A 17260-nucleotide genomic window follows, 5' to 3' on the forward strand; every position below is an offset into this window, starting at 1 on the left:
AAATTTGATGTTGCTTGAGAGCAATACTGCCAAATAAATGGTTAATGGCCCGTCCTTCTAGGTTCGTACCTTTGACAAAATTTTTCAACAAACCCAGCTTGATATGCAGGGGTGGAAGAAGAACATCTTTTGGGTCCACAAGACGCTCGGCAACGACATTTTTCCCGCTAGGTTTAATATAATGAGATTTCCTATCCCTAATGTCCCACATATTTAAGATGCAGCAATATTTCGTGTACCCCAGTTGCATTCGATTTGATTGATTTGATTTGATTTATTATTGGCTCTGTAGATCATACAATTTGTACAGCAAAGCACATCATGATATAGGACAAGTCAATTTGAAAATTATGTTAAGATGGTATATGATGCTTCCCCCATGAACCATGGACCTTGCGTTGGTGGGGAGGCTTGCGTGCCTCAGCGATACAGATGGCCGTACCGTAGGTGCAACCACAACGGAGGGGTATCTGTTAAGAGGCCAGACAAACATGTGGTTCCTGAAGAGGGTCAGCAGCCTTTTCAGTAGTTGCAGGGGCAACAGTCTGGATGATTGACTGATCTGGCCTTGTAACATTAACCAAAACGGCCTTGCTGTGCTGGTACTGCGAACAGCTGAAAGCAAGGGGAAACTACAGCCGTAATTTTTCCCGAGGACATGCAGCTTTACTGTATGATTAAATGATGATGGCGTTCTCTTGGGTAAAATATTCCGGAGGTAAAATAGTCCCCCATTCGGATCTCCGGGCGGGGACTACTCAAGAGGACGTCGTTATCAGGAGAAAGAAAACTGGCATTCTACGGATCGGAGCATGGAATGTCAGATCCCTTAATCGGGCAGGTATGTTAGAAAATTTAAAAAGGGAAATGGATAGGTTAAAGTTAGATATAGTGGGAATTAGTGAAGTTCGGTGGCAGGAGGAACAAGACTTTTGGTCAGGTGATTACAGGGTTATAAATACAAAATCAAATAAGGGTAATGCAGGAGTAGGTTTAATAATGAATAAAAAAAATAGGAGTGCAGGTTAGCTACTACAAACAGCACAGTTAACGCATTATTGTGGCCAAGATAGACACAAAGCCCATGCCTACTACAGTAGTACAAGTTTATATGCCAACTAGCTCTGCAGATGATGAAGAAATTGATGAAATGTATGACGAGATAAAAGAAATTATTCAGGTAGTGAAGGGAGACGAAAATTTAATAGTCATGGGTGACTGGAATTCATCAGTAGGAAAAGGGAGAGAAGTAAACATAGTAGGTGAATATGGATTGGGGGGAAGAAATGAAAGAGGAAGCCGCCTTGTAGAATTTTGCACAGAGCATAACTTAATCATAGCTAACACTTGGTTCAAGAATCATAAAATAAGGTTGTATACCTGGAAGAATCCTGGAGATACTAAAAGGTATCAGATAGATTATATAATGGTAAGAAAGAGATTTAGGAACCAGGTTTTAAATTGTAAGACATTTCCAGGGGCAGATGTGGATTCTGACCACAATCAATTGGTTATGAACTGCAGATTGAAACTGAAGAAACTGCAAAAAGGTGGGAATTTAAGGAGATGGGACCTGGATAAACTGAAATAACCAGAGGTTGTAGAGAGTTTCAGGGAGAGCATAAGGGAACAATTGACAGGAATGGGGGAAAGAAATACAGTAGAAGAAGAATGGGTAGCTCTGAGGGATGAAGTAGTGAAGGCAGCAGAGGATCAAGTAGGTAAAAAGACGAGGGCTAATAGAAATCCTTGGGTAACAGAAGAAATATTGAATTTAATTGATGAAAGGAGAAAATATAAAAATGCAGTAAATGAAGCAGGCAAAAAGGAATACAAACGTCTCAAAAATGAAATCGACAGGAAGTGCAAAATGGCTAAGCAGGGATGGCTAGAGGACAAATGTAAGGATATAGAGGCTTGTCTCACTAGGGGTAAGATAGATACTGCCTACAGGAAAATTAAAGAGACATTTGGAGAGAAGAGAACCACTTGTATGAATATCAAGAGCTCAGATGGCAACCCAGTTCTAAGCAAAGAAGGGAAGGCAGAAAGGTGGAAGGAGTATATAGAGGGTTTATACAAGGACGATGTACTTGAGGACAATATTATGTAAATGGAAGAGGATGTAGATGAAGATGAAATGGGAGATAAGATACTGCGTGAAGAGTTTGACAGAGCACTGAAAGACCTGAGTCGAAACAAGGCCCCAGGAGTAGACAACATTCCATTAGAACTACTGATGGCCTTTGGAGAGCCAGTCATGACAAAACTCTGGTGAGCAAGATGTATGAGACAGGGAAAATACCCACAGACTTCAAGAAGAATATAATAATTCCAATCCCAAAGAAAGCAGGTGTTGACAGATGTGAAAATTACCGAACTATCAGTTTAATAAGTCACAGCTGCAAAATACTAACGCGAATTCTTTACAGACGAATGGAAAAACTGGTAGAAGCAGACCTCGGGGAAGATCAGTTTGGATTCCGTAGAAATGTTGGAACACGTGAGGCAATACTAACCTTACGACCTATCTTAGAAGAAAGATTAAGAAAAGGCAAACCTACGTTTCTAGCATTTGTAGACTTAGAGAAAGCTTTTGACAACGTTAACTGGAATACTCTCTTTCAAATTCTGAAGGCGGCAGGGGTAAAATACAGGGAGCGAAAGGCTATTTACAATTTGTACAGAAACCAGATGGCAGTTATAAGAGTTGAGGGACATGAAAGGGAAGCAGTGGTTGGGAAGGGAGTGAGACAGGGTTGTAGCCTCTCCCTGATGTTATTCAATCTGTATATTGAACAAGCAGTAAAGGAAACAAAAGAAAATTTCGGAGTAGGTATTAAAATTCATGGAGAAGAAGTAAAAACTTTGAGGTTCGCCGATGACATTGTAATTATGTCAGAGACAGCAAAGGATTTGGAAGAGCAGTTGAACGGAATGGACAGTGTCCTGAAAGGAGGATATAAGATGAACATCAACAAAAGCAAAACGAGGATAATGGAATGTAGTCAAATTAAATCGGGTGATGCTGAGGGGATTAGATTAGGAAATGAGACACTTAATGTAGTAAAGGAGTTTTGCTATTTGGGGAGCAAAATAACTGATGATGGTCGAAGTAGAGAGGATATAAAATGTAGACTGGCAATGGCAAGGAAATCGTTTCTGAAGAAGAGAAATTTGTTAACATTGAGTATAGATTTAAGTATCAGGTAGTCGTTTCTGAAAGTATTTGTATGGAGTGTAGGCATGTATGGAAGTGAAACATGGACGATAACCAGTTTGGACAAGAAGAGAATAGAAGCTTTCGAAATGTGGTGCTACAGAAGAATGCTGAAGATAAGGTGGGTAGATCACGTAACTAATGAGGAGGTATTGAATAGGATTGGGGAGAAGAGAAGTTTGTGGCACAACTTGACTAGAAGAAGGGATCGGTTGGTAGGACATGTTTTGAGCCATCAAGGGATCACAAATTTAGCATTGGAGGGCAGCGTGGAGGGTAAAAATCGTAGAGGGAGACCAAGAGATCAATACACTAAGCAGATTCAGAAGGATGTAGGTTGCAGTAGGTACTGGGAGATGAAGAAGCTTGCACAGGATAGAGTAGCATGGAGAGCTGCATCAAACCAGTCTGAGGACTGAAGACCACAACAACGACAACAACGGTATATGATGAGAGATGACAGTAGTGGTACATAACTCACATAGCAGAATACATACAGGATATATAGACAAAATATAAAAAAGGTGGTGTGTGATGAGAGATGACAGTGGTGCATACTGCACATAGCAGAATACATATAAGAGATACAGACAGAATAGGAGTAACAAACAATAATTAAATTATCTTACTAAGTAGAAATATCTACCAGTGAATATACAGCTTATTACTAGTAATTAAAATATTGTGGTATATAGTTCACATAGCAGAATACATATATGAGATACAGACAGAATATGAGTAACAAACAATAGTTAAATTATCTTACTAAGTAGAAATATCTACAAGTGAATATACAGCTTATTACAAGTAATTAATTCCTAAGAGTATGGCAATAACTTTTAGATCACCACAGATTTTCTGTTTGTGTCCATCATATTTGATTCAGTCCGAGAGGGTTGTCGAATCTGCATTATCTCATTCATGTGAAAAGCATGACCAACAGGCTAACAGGATTAGAAGGAAAATGATTGCCATTGTGAAGTAACACAGCTTTCAAACGGTTTATCATTCAGTTGGATCATGGTTCAGAAACAAATATTTCATCAAGCCATTATGCCGCAGCAAACAACAAGATTGTTTTCCTTCTCTAAAAAGGGAAGCAGTTCCATGTGAAGTTTTCTGTACTGTGACACTGTGATATCACTTTCGAGGAGATTCCATTGCCTTAGTCGAGGCCCAAAAATTTCTGCTTTCTCCTTTCAAAAGTCAAGGTCTCTAATGAGACCATTCAATTCCACTTGACTCAGTCTGTGTGGTTTATCATCTTTTTCCTAAAAATCAGAATCACGGGTTGCGGAAGGCTTGTTTGGTTTTTATTCTTCTTCTTTTTCTTGTTCCACTCTGTTCTCATTTTCCACTTCAAACACATAATTTTCCGGTTGAGTAGGAACTGGTAAAGTATCTGAATTCTGAATGGGTCGATTAGCAGATCGAAGATTCGGGTACTGAACTGTTCTCCTTATCTTCATAGGGAATCCAGTTTTTATAGGTGGAGTCAAGCTGAAATAGCAAAAGCCATAGGTCGTTTGTTATTTTTCACCAGTTCTTACAGTGTAACTTGACATGCGTTGCAACATACACTGAAGAATCAAAGAAACAGCTGCACCTGCTTAACATCGTGTAGGACCCCCACGAGCACGCAGAAGTGACTCAACACAACGTGGCATGGACTCGACTAACGTCTGAAGTATTGTTGGAGGGATTTGACACCATGAATCCTGCACGGCTATCCATATATCCATAAAAGTATGAGGGGGTGGAGATATCTTGTGAACAGCGTGTTACAAGGCATCCAAGGTGTTGTATTGTATTGAAGCGAGAACCTAGAAATGATGCAAGGGTTTCGTCCCCACCGTAGCCTCAGTGGTACGCAACCCCACAACAAGAACAAGCTACAGCAGTCCACTCATCCCGCTGCTGCTCCACACCGAACCCAGGGTTATTTTTGCGGTTTGGCCCACATGTCTCACACCAAACGAGTGTAACCCCAATGTTTGCATGATAGGGTAATTATGGTGTATGTGTACATGGAGAAAGTAGGCAGTTGATATGTAGGCATGACTTTTAACATGCTCAGAGCTATGAAGGCTCACTATCTATATAAATACCGCAGGTGCCAGTAATTATCAAAAATCCTTCTTCTTTCCTCTTTGGTAAATTTTTGCCTATGTTTCAGTCTACATTTGTCAGGGCAAGTCTCTTTTAATTCCCTGTCCCTTACTTCTTTCTTAGTTCTGCGGGAAATGTATGGCTTACCAGTATTTGTAACCTTTTAGCTAGAATGAGTTAAGCAATTGTTCTTATTTTTTGTTTTCTTTTTCTCCCTGCTTTTATTGCCGTCGAAGTTTCAATGCTGTTATGATTCCTGTGCCTGAGATTATCAGATTCTGATGAACTTTCATTAGTGCTGCTGTTCTTGTAGTTAGTATCAGCGTCAGTAACATCTGAATTAAATTTTAATTCTTAATGTTCCTCATTTGCCAAGTGTTTATCCAAGTTGCTATTCTTGTTTACTTCTACCTTATTTACTATCACATCCACTGGCCCCACTAAAAATGAAATAAACAATGTTAAAACTATTTGTCACTTTCTGTAAAAATTCAAATAGTTGCTAACAATATAAATATGTGGATATGTGGAAAAAATTATCTTCTGGCATGTCATAATTACATTATTTTAGGCTTAACTATTTAGATGAATTACAGTTACCTGCCAGATTATTTTCACAAACATTTTTCCAGACTTCATTGACCTTTACATTGTCGTCTGGTACATTCTTATTGGAGAGTTTGCAAAGCTTTAATATTAATGGAGCTCTTTCTTGGGAAGACTGCATGCTTTCACTATCAAAATATATAAAACGAAAAATAGTTAATGAATTAAACTCAAATTAATTGTTATATACTGGCACAACTCGAAAATGATTCTAACAAAAGTTTCATTTAATCATTGGTAGAGGCACATTTCAGAATAACATTTTATTAATGATAAAATATGATATAAGAAATAATAGAACTTACCATGAATATCAGTGCAACTTGAAATGTCTTGTTTTCAAAGAAACGAATATAATGCAAACTCGTTGTAACAAGAATTGTGCTATGTTCTAGTGGTACAAGTACCATCTAGTTGCAAACCACAAACAACAGAAATATGACAGTTTACGTGATAAATCTTCGGTATGGAAGTACTTTTTTCCTCATTCTTTAATTTTTTTTATTTTTACAGAAAACACAAAAAGGAGTTTTTTTAAGTTGTGCCACTATCAAAGCAAAGTAGTGAAATGTTGTCTAGCTTCCAGGGACATACTTACTTCATTTTTGTATTTGAATTATACAAAAACAAAATGCAATGGTTGCTATGTTTTTTACTTGTAAATTAGTTTATTTTATTTCAATGTCTGGCATGAGATGTAGTCAATAGAAACTCTGAGCTGCTTCTCAGATATGGAAACTGAAAACTAAATATAGCTGAATATGGCTCATGTACAGTAGTTGTTGGTTGTGACAAAAAATAACTATCATCATGTATTAGGCTCTTGCCACTCTTTGCTCTACACTTAAAAAAGCTGTCTCTGACAGTTCAAAATAGAATTTTATTAAATTCTGATTTTTTTCTAACCATACCTACTGCTCTACATGTACTTCTACATGTATAATAATTGTGTAAATGTACTGATTAGTGCAGCATAACAGCTATGTGATGACCAAAGGTGTCTTATTGGCCGCACTATTTCATACAGAAGATCTCAGAGCATCAAAATATTTGAGGGCTTAGAAGTAAAATTAATGAACTACTTATGTGCATTGATGAATTAGAGTCATCAAGCCCAGTTGATATAATCTGCCTCTCTGAACATCATGTGATCACTGGTATAGATATGTTAAACCTTACAGAATTTAAGTTAGCCTCCTACTTCTGTAGACAAAAGCTGGAGAAAGGAGTAATTGTCACATTTGTTAAAAACAGTTTTAAATATAAGAATATGGACATTAATAAATTTTTGTTAGAGCACCACTTAGAAGCATGTGCAACAGAGATAGATGTTCATAATAAGTACTTTATAATAGTAGCCATATAGTATACCTGTTTATAAATGGTCTTGAAAATTTATTATCTCATCTAAAATTAAAAAACAAAGAACTAGTGGTTGCTGGTGATTTTAATATAGATGTCCTGAAAAACACTGTCAGTGAACAGTTATTGAAATCAGTTACATTGTCATTCAATTTAATTTCTACTGTAAATTTCCCAACTCAGGTATACAAATGTTCTAAGACTGCCATTGATAATATATTTATAGACAATTCGAGGCAACTAAGCTACATTACAAAACCAGTAGTAAATGGGCTATCTGACCATGACATGCAACGCCTAACATTAAATTTTGAAAATTGTCAGGGCAAACATCTATCAGAACTGAGCACAGAAGGCCAATAAAACAGTCAAAAACTGAGAAATTTAGGAGATTGCTCAAAGAAATTAATTGGATGGATGTTTACAGCATCCAAGACACAAATGGAAATTACAAAACATTCATTAATAAAGTTAGCACCTTCTTTGAAAATTGTTTTCCCCTGAAGGTAACTCAAATTAAGCTTAAGTCTAATAAGAAACCATGGATCACACAAGGGATAAAGATATCATGTGAGACAAAAAGGAATCTCTATCTGATATGTAGGGACACCTTTGATACTAGCATTATAGCTCATTACAAAAATTACTGCAAAATATTTAAGAAGGTTACCCAGAATTCTAAACACCTGCATTATGAAAAGAAGATAAATACATCCAGCAGAGACAGGTAGGACCAGAAATGAGAAGGAACAAATAGCTCTAAAAATAAATGAAACCCTGGTAACAAATGCAAGCTGCGTTGCAAACCATTTAAACAAGTATTTTGTGTCTGTTACTGATAGCATGTGGTGTCAGGTTCAGTAAATAATGCAATGGAATATCTGAGATCAGTGCACACAAGCAGTCTCAGTAAAATGGAATTGACATTTACTTCACCCAAAGAAATAGAATCCATCATAAAGTCCTTGAAATTAAAGCATTCTAGTGGTTATGATAACATATCAACAGACTTAATAAAAGAGTGTTCTTGTGAGCTTAGTCATATCTTAAGTTATTTGTGTGATCAATCACTTGTCACAGGAACATTCCCAGACTGGCTTAAATATGCTGAAGTTATACCTCTCCACAAGAAACGGGACAATGAAATGCCATCAAATTAGCAACCAACCTCACTTTTGCCAGCTTTTTCAAAAATCTTTGAAAAGGTTATGTTCAAGTGTCTACTTAAGCACCTTAGTGAAAATAACATACTGTCAAAATCACAGTTTGGGTTTCTTAAGGGTTCTATTTACACCTACTGTGAAAATGTCCTTAATTCATTGGACAAGAAATTATAGGCAACTGGCATATTCTGTGGCCTGTCAAAGGCGTTTGACTGTGTGAATCACAGCATTCTTTTAAGTAAATTAAAATATTATGGCGTCACTGGTAGTGCTGCAAAGTGGTTTCAGTCATATCTTACTAATAGAAAACAAAGGGTGTCATTACGTAACACTTCAGCAGTAGGCAATCAGACATCATCTGACTGGGAAGAAATTACATGTGGTGTTCCCAAAGGTTCCATACTAGGTCCTTCTTGTGTATATTAATGACCTGTCATCTGTTACATTACCAGATGCCAAGTTTGTCTTATTTGCAGATGATACAAACATTGCAATAAATAGTAAATCAAATATAAATTTAGAAAGGGCAGCTAATCAAATTTTTACTGACATTAATAAGTGGTTCATAGCCAATTAACTGTCATTAAACTTTGAAAAGACCCACTATATGCAGTTCAGAACTTCCAAGAGATTTCCTTCTGGTGTGTGTATAAAATATGATGACATGGAAATAGGAGAAGTTGAGAGTGTAAAATTCTTGGGATTTCAACTTGATAATAAATTCAGTTGGGAGCAACATACTAACAAACTGCTAATGTGCCTAAACAAGTCTGTGTTTGCAATGCGAATGATGTCAGACATAGGAGATATAAATATAAAAAACTGGCATATTTTGCTTATTTTCACTCCATTATGTCATATGGTATCACTGGCATATTTTGCTTATTTTCACTCCATTATGTCATATGGTATCATATTTTGGGGTGACTCCACAAACAGAGAAAAAATGTTTAGAGTACAGAAGCCTATAATAAGAGTAATGAGTAGTGTAAATCCAAGAATATCATGTCAAAACCTATTCAAAGAATTGGGCATATTAACCACAGCTTCTCACTATATTTATTCCTTAATGAAGTTTGTTATAAATAATATATCTCTTTTTCCAACTAACTGCTTAGTACACAGTATCAATACTAGGAATAAGAACAATATACATTATGATTTAAAATCACTTACTCTTGCCCAGAAAGGAGTCCACTATTCAGCAACGCATATTTTCAATAAGTTACCAGCAACCATTAAGACTTTAGTTTCAGACAAGGCACAGTTTAAACATAATTTAAAAGAATTTTTGGTGGCCAACTCCTTCTATTCCATCCATGAGTTTCTCAACACGTGCAGTAGACCATGTTAATGAAAATTTATTATAATTTAATTTTTGACAATACTTAGTTGTAACAGCCAAGTAACTACCTGCTGTGTGAATGATGGATGTATGGAAAGCAGATGTAAGTCTTAAGTCTGTAAATAGTGGAAGTTTAATTTTAAATCTAGTACATAATCTGACTGTTTTTAATGAAGGATCACTGAAATGATTAATGTACTTTAATTTTTGACAGTACTTGGTTTGTAATAGACAAGAAACTAGAAAATGTCTGAATGATGGATTTAATGAAAGCAGATGTAAGTATTAAACCTGTAAATATTAGAAGTTTAAATTTAATTCATGTACATAATTTTACTGTTTATTGACTGAGGATCATTAACATTAATGAAACTCAAGTTTTTCTAATTACATTTTTGTAATGTGTTTATGTGACATGTTCCACACTCAGGAGGATTTCCCCTTTTATTGGTCTATGGAATGGATAATTAATCTAATCTAATCTAATCTAATCTCAAGTGTGTGAAACAGTGAGTCTCTTGCTACAGGAATGTTGAAGCAAAACAATGGCAAAATCTGTATAACTATGTCACAGACTGAAAAATAAGTCATGTAGAAATGTACACAGAAAATATTCCAACTGAAATAAGACTGAACAGTGTCCAAACAATAAATTTGGAGGAAGAAGAGAGAATTCTCTTGGAATTAAAGTAACAAACAATTAACAGAAAAGGTGGCACAGAACAAAAAGAAAATGATGATTGACATGTGAAGGTGGGGCAGGTTGCTGCAGGGGAGGGGGGGGGGGGGTTAACATAAGTAAAGTAAAATACTCGAATGGTAATCATCAGAGCTTAAATCAAGAGCTTTCCATAATTGTGCTGCAGGATGTGTGAGTCAGTGTGTAAAAGTTTCTGATGCGAGTGGGTTGAGGGAAGGCTGAAGAGAGATAGGTTGGTTATTTAGTTTCATGTTCGATAGATCATTTGCATGGTAAATGATGTGTTACAAATCATTTTATATTCACATTGTAAATTAATTTGTAAATATCGCTCTAAAAGCACAACAAAGGACAAAACAGATAAGAAGAGAGAAGGCAATAGAAACATAAAGGGTATCCCAGGAATGATGTCCAGTATTGATAGATATGACAGGAATGCTCATTTGAAACAAAAATCTTCATATAGACATATGCCCTATTCTGAATGGTTTCCAGGTAAAACACATTTAATGTCACTTTTGTTCATTTTTCTTGAATAACTTAAAAACCACTTCTAGTGAAAATGTCATATTACAAACTTAGCCTATGTTCAGTTTTCTATGAGAAACGTCCTATTCATTTTTTTCTAGGATTTATAGTTTGCATGAATAGAGTGAGAGAATATTAAAAATCAAACAATGGAAAATCCAGAATCTAATAATCATGATATTATGGAAAGGATAGTTGCTACTCACCGATATAGTGAAGATACTGAGTTGCAGATAGGCACAACAAAAAGACTGTCAAACAAAGCTTTCGACTAAACAGGCCTTCATCAAAATTAGACAACACACACACTGACATAAATGCAACTGCCACACTCATGGCAGCAGTCGCTGGCTGCAAAGGCCAGACTCACTCTTTCCAATGAATGCCTTTTTGACCGAAATCTTACTTGTTTGATCATCTTTTTGTTATGCTACCTGTGACTCGGCACCTCCACTGTATAGTCAGTAGCAACTATCCTTTTCATAATATTGTCAGAATGTTGAAAATCTTATGGGAGGTGCAAGCACTGTAGCTTAGGTAGCTTTTGTAGGCCAGTTTGATGTAGTTTTCTGACTTAATATAACACAAATCTTTTGTATCTACATCTCCACCTACATCAAATTGTACGTCTCAACTTCCTCTACACTAGTGTGGTGTGTTGTAAAGAATGACAGTGTATTGAATAATACAGAAAATAAATGACAATGTACATTAAATGTGTTCCATCTCTGAAAAAATTCAGAATAGGGCATATGTCTATGAAGATTTTTGCTTCAAATGATGATTCTTGTCATACTTCTGAATAATGACCATTCATCCTGGGACACCCTGTCTAGAAAAAAACAACCACTAATCATAGTGACTGAATTCATTCTTATCTGTCAGAACTACTATACATTTTTATTTATTTATTCGCCCTTTGATCACTGTTCAGAGCAATACTGGGTACATCAGCATACATTTGAAATTACAGTTACTGAATATATTACAGTTTTAGCACATATATTATTATTTTACTATAAGTGTACACATATATGTATAGTAATTAATGAAAACATTAGCAAAACAAAACGTTTTATGTTAACTTAATCCACTAGATACAGGTGTGCAAATTTAATTTCTGCTGTGATGAAACACAAGAAAATTTTCATGTTTACTTTTCATTGACGTAGTACATATAGCACAGTTCTCAGGATATTGCTTTATTACTGCAAATTATTTCTAATTCTTTTGGACTAGTATCTGTGTATTATGGTTTAATTTTCATTTTTCTAGCTGTTACTCCATTGCAATCTCAAAATTCATTTACCATTTTTATGTGGGGTTTAACACTCTTCATGACAAATCTTTCAAAAAGATCAAACTTTTAAAGTGTTTAACTGGAACTGGCAGGTTGTTAGAATTCATATTTACCTCCTTAGAAGAAAAATCACTCTTAGAGGATGTGATAAACAGATAGGTACTCTGTCATAATATTCAATAAATTATGTGAAAAAGAAGAGGATAGTTTGCTCATGGGCTTATGAAAATCACTAATATTTAAGAGAAATCTCTGAAAGTGAAGACATAACTTTTTTTCAGCCTGTGGTCCAGAAGACAGCTGTGCAGATGAAGTTTGCACATGTACAGATGAGTCTTTGGATTCAGGTGTTCAAGAAGATCTAACTCCTGTGAGGTAAGAACAATACTTTCAAATTACTTAAATGGTGAAAAATGTAACTATTGTTTGGAAAAATGACAGGTTTTCATCATTAGAAGGTTAATGCCATTTACTGCAATCACCTGGAAGCATTTTAAAATCCATGTGTATTTTCAGCAAATTGCTAAATTCTGACACAAAATTACTAAATTACTTTTACTCAAATAGTTGACAACAACAATATATAGAATAGGCCATAACTAATGATAAATCTGGGTATAAGAAAAGAGTAGTTACAGTAAGTAATGATTGACAGGGCAGACCAGGACTCATTTTTAATGTGAAGTGCTGTGTGTCAAACAGGTAAAATAATATCACAGCTGCTAAGCTTTTAAAATCTCTTTCTGCTACATGCTACAGCAGCGAAGGTGAGGCTCATACTTCTGATTCCATCACTGACACAAGTGATAGCATATGCAGTATGAGTTACTGGAAGACTGCAGAAGATTGTATAAAGCAAGGGAGGAGGTGTATCAAGACAGGGAGATGAGAATACTGTGACAGCTCACAGATATAAATGAAGACACATGAGTATTTTCTGATTGAAGTTTTCTATTTTGATTTCCAATAGTTATTATGTACCTCAGACTTTCAGCTGTCACCAGTTCCTCAGTTAAATATGCAATATACCAACTAGCTAACCTGATAGTTTCAAACTTTGTAAACCTCACTAGTATATACCATCATTTGCTACAATCCACTTTTATGGCTGTTTTTTCTTTATAATTGGGACAATAATGATCATAATAATAACAATTACTAACAGTAATATTGTACACAAGGAATTACTGGTTACTATTTCCTCAATTCCCCCTTTTCTCCATGTTTCTTACTCCTAAATCACATGCCTGCTACCACATAATTTATTTTCTTTTTTGTCTTCACAGGACACAGTTGCAACATGACTGTGGTTCTAGATGACTCAGGTGGCTTCTTGTTCCATTTAACTCTTTCTGAGCAGCTGTGCTATCTTGGCCCTTAATTCCAATGCCACATACTTTCCTAAAATCTTGTCTCATTCTTTATGATGGAGGATTACTAGAAAAATTCACATGTCATGTTTGAATCTCTCCTTTGATAAGAATCTAATTGTTCTGATTCAAAAATGCAGAATTACTGTTAATTATATCCTACAACTTATGTTTGAAGACTGTGATGATACCCGTGCATTTCCTACACCCTGTATGCCTTATGCAAGCTTCTGCCCCTCTTTTCCCATTCTTCACTATTCCTGCCATCTACATCTCCTCATTCTAGATGAATGACAAATACCAGTAATGCAGTGTTATTACAAGTGTGAGTACTGTAAACTTCCTCTTCTGAAGAGCCATGAAAGATTGGAGGAATGATGGTTATCCTTATTTTTTATGCGCCTATTGACCAAACACTATTTTGCCTTGAAAGCAATTGGTGATCTGGCCTTCCAATTATTATTTGCATTATATTGAGAAGTTAACATTTTTGGAGCAGTTATGAAAAATATTCAGTCTAATTTGTATATGTATTGAACAATGGGAAATCCAGGATGGAATATAACAATACCAGAGAAGGAAAGTTGCTACTCACCATATAGCGGAGATGCTGAGTCGCGATAGGCACAATAAAAAGATTCACACAATTAAAGCTTTCGGCCATTAAGGGCTTTGTCAGCAGTAGACACACACACACACACACACACACACACACACACACACACACACACACACACACACACACACACATATAAACGCAACTTGCACACACATCTGCAGTCTCAGAGAGGTCTCAGGTGTGTGTGTGTGTGTGTGTGTGTGTGAGAGAGAGAGTGTGTGTGTGTGTGTGCCTACTGCTGACAAAGGCCTTAATGGCCTAAAGCTTTAACTGTGTGAATCTTTTTATTGTGCTTATCGTGACTCAGCATCTCTGCTATATGATGAGTAGCAACTTCCCTTCTCTGATATTGTTGTATATGTATTGTGTACTTATGGAAATATTTGGGTCTGTGGCAGTAACATACCTACTATTATTATTATTTTTATCGTATTTGTACCCTTCACATATTGACAGTGAAAGTGAAATAAGTTAATATTAAGTACAGGGCGTTTTTAATGACTTTACTAAGTATCTGATCCCCCAAAGCATTTGACTGAAACTGGATAATCTTTTTTTGAAATGACTGTTTACTAAAGCTTTGAACACCCATTTTCACAATTGTCTTGATAGCTATATAAATAAAAATCATCAAAATGCTCCTTGATTTCAGTGGTACATACAACAGGAAGTTGTTGTCATACTCACTATTTAGCACACTTATGGAAAACAATGGCAAACTTGTTTATTTGATCTGTTTTCTTTAATTGAATTAATTCAGATAATACAAATACAAGAAATATTAAAAGAGAACACTTACTGTCAAACTCAAAGTGAAATAATTTGCTGATAGCCAAAGGCTGCTGTGAGGACCATAGTGCTTCACCAGGTATAATCCTATTGTGTGTGTAAAATGCAAATTTTCATAATCAGAAATGGCACCTTGTTAAGATATTCTGGGATGTTATGCTGTGATTAAATGATTTTTCTACAGAAATAAACAGTTTTGTCCTCATCTGCAGAGGACATTTTCAGTGGCAGTTGTAGCATCTGTGAATGTGAGACAAACATCCTGACTCACTATCAACTTAGTTTTCTTCATGCTCTCATGCTTTAACATGATGAAACATGTTTTCAAAACTCTAGAGCAACTTGCTGTTGTTGGTTGCTGTCATCTGCTATTGCTATTGTTCCACATCTGAAAACTGGTGCACATCTACACTCCCTGACAAGAAAAGTGAAGCATCCAGAAGACATGGTCAAATGTCAATATAACTTTGTACACATACACACCAGAGTGCAATAGTGTTGCTCATGTTTTGTGTTGTTACCAGACCTGGTAGGGCATATAAGGGAAATGAACACTGTCAGATACTGAGTGATCACTGTGAAGAATGGGAATAGGCTGTGTTCTACTGTGAAACAGTGTTATCAGCACCTGACAGCATTTCAAAGGGACCTCATTGGGGTCTGCAGTTGGCTAGATGGTCAAATTGTGCAGTATACAGATTTTCAGGGCATTCAGATGTGACAGTGGCCTGATGTTGGACTGCGTAGGAGCCTGAAGGCAGACTCACTTGTACAGGTTCAGGTCGATCATGAATGAGCAACATAGGAGAAGACCGCCATATTGTGCACCAAGCGCCTTCCCATTGGCATCTGCCATCCAAGAATGAGTAGTGGACTCTCTGGAACATTTTGTGTCATCCCACATCACTGTTCAGAGACTAGCAGTAGCCAGACTAAAGAATTATTGTCCCAGGCATAGGCTACCCTTATAACTACAGTACAAATGGCTACATTTGGAGTGATGCCATATCTGTTTTGCTGAAGAATGGCATTGCATTTTGTTCAACAATGAATCAGTCCTGCACTGCCCTGTATGACCTGGAGAGAGAGATCTCATTTAACCAAGGTTTTGCAGAAGCACAATGTTGTTGCTCCTGGCATCATAGTGATGGGAGCCATTTAGTATGACTTCAGGTTACAGGTGGTAGAAATTGAGGGAACTCTGACAGCACAACAATATGTCACAGACATCCTGCTCCCTTATGTATTACAACTCATACAGCAATATCTTGGTACTATGTATGAACAGGACAATGTTTTTTCCCTTGCAACATGTCTCTATGGACTGTCTGTGTGATGTTGAGGTACTCCTGTGGCCAGCAAGATCTCCTGATCCGTCCCCAACAAGAGGTTTCCAAACAGATTGAACATCAACTCCATCCCAGTGCTAGTATCCTGGAAATCAAGAGGTAGTTGCAACAGCTGTGGACCAGCTTGCTTCAGGAGAGGATAAAATGGCTTTATGACATCCTTATTAACTGAATCAATGCTTGCATCCAAGCCAGAGAGGATGCAACATTATACTGATAAGCAGGCTCATACTGCTAATTCGATTTTGTTAGCACGTTAGTAGTATCACATATCCTCTGAACCTGTGTAGCTTGATTCCATTTATTACTCCCCTTATGTATCTTTGCCTTTTTTCCAATCAGTGTATTTCAGCACTGGAGTCCTGATGCCATTCAGCTGTTTTACACCCGCTTCCATTCATGGTAGCCAGATCTTGAGTTTTATCTAATCAAATGTGATGGTCTCCAGGCTGCAAAGCATGTTTCATAACACCTAATCTATTTCTTTTTCCCCTTCTGCAGTCTTCTGTACATTCTCTGGGCATTTTTGAGTGTTCTTTATGTAATGTATGCATCCAGGTTCCCACAACTACATGGTATTTTTGAAAATTCTTGCTTTTCCAGCAGTTTCCAAGTGTCCTTCACCAACCTATCTTTCAGGTAGGTTTGTAGACTGCAGTGATATTCCATTTCTCCAAGATCTACTCTGTCCAGCTAGTAACGTGTTTAATCAGTAGTAGTAAAATCTTTTATTTTGCAATTGACTGTGTGACAAAGCAAGCTGGGCTAATTTTAATTCCCCTCTTATTTTGCCATCTGTC

General features: G+C 36.5%; 1 protein-coding gene across 1 annotated transcript in view; it reads left to right on the plus strand.

The window, feature by feature from the left end:
* Positions 1 to 17260, plus strand: part of LOC126242367 (heat shock 70 kDa protein 12A-like) — a 225077-nt gene that overhangs the window by 51544 nt on the left and 156273 nt on the right. Inside the window, exon 2 of the mRNA XM_049948085.1 lies at positions 12615 to 12708. Coding sequence (XP_049804042.1) covers positions 12615 to 12708 — 94 coding nt within the window. The remainder of the gene's footprint in view (positions 1 to 12614; positions 12709 to 17260) is intronic.

Source organism: Schistocerca nitens, chromosome 1, assembly GCF_023898315.1.
Source record: "Schistocerca nitens isolate TAMUIC-IGC-003100 chromosome 1, iqSchNite1.1, whole genome shotgun sequence".
NCBI classification, from domain to species: Eukaryota; Metazoa; Arthropoda; class Insecta; order Orthoptera; family Acrididae; genus Schistocerca; species Schistocerca nitens.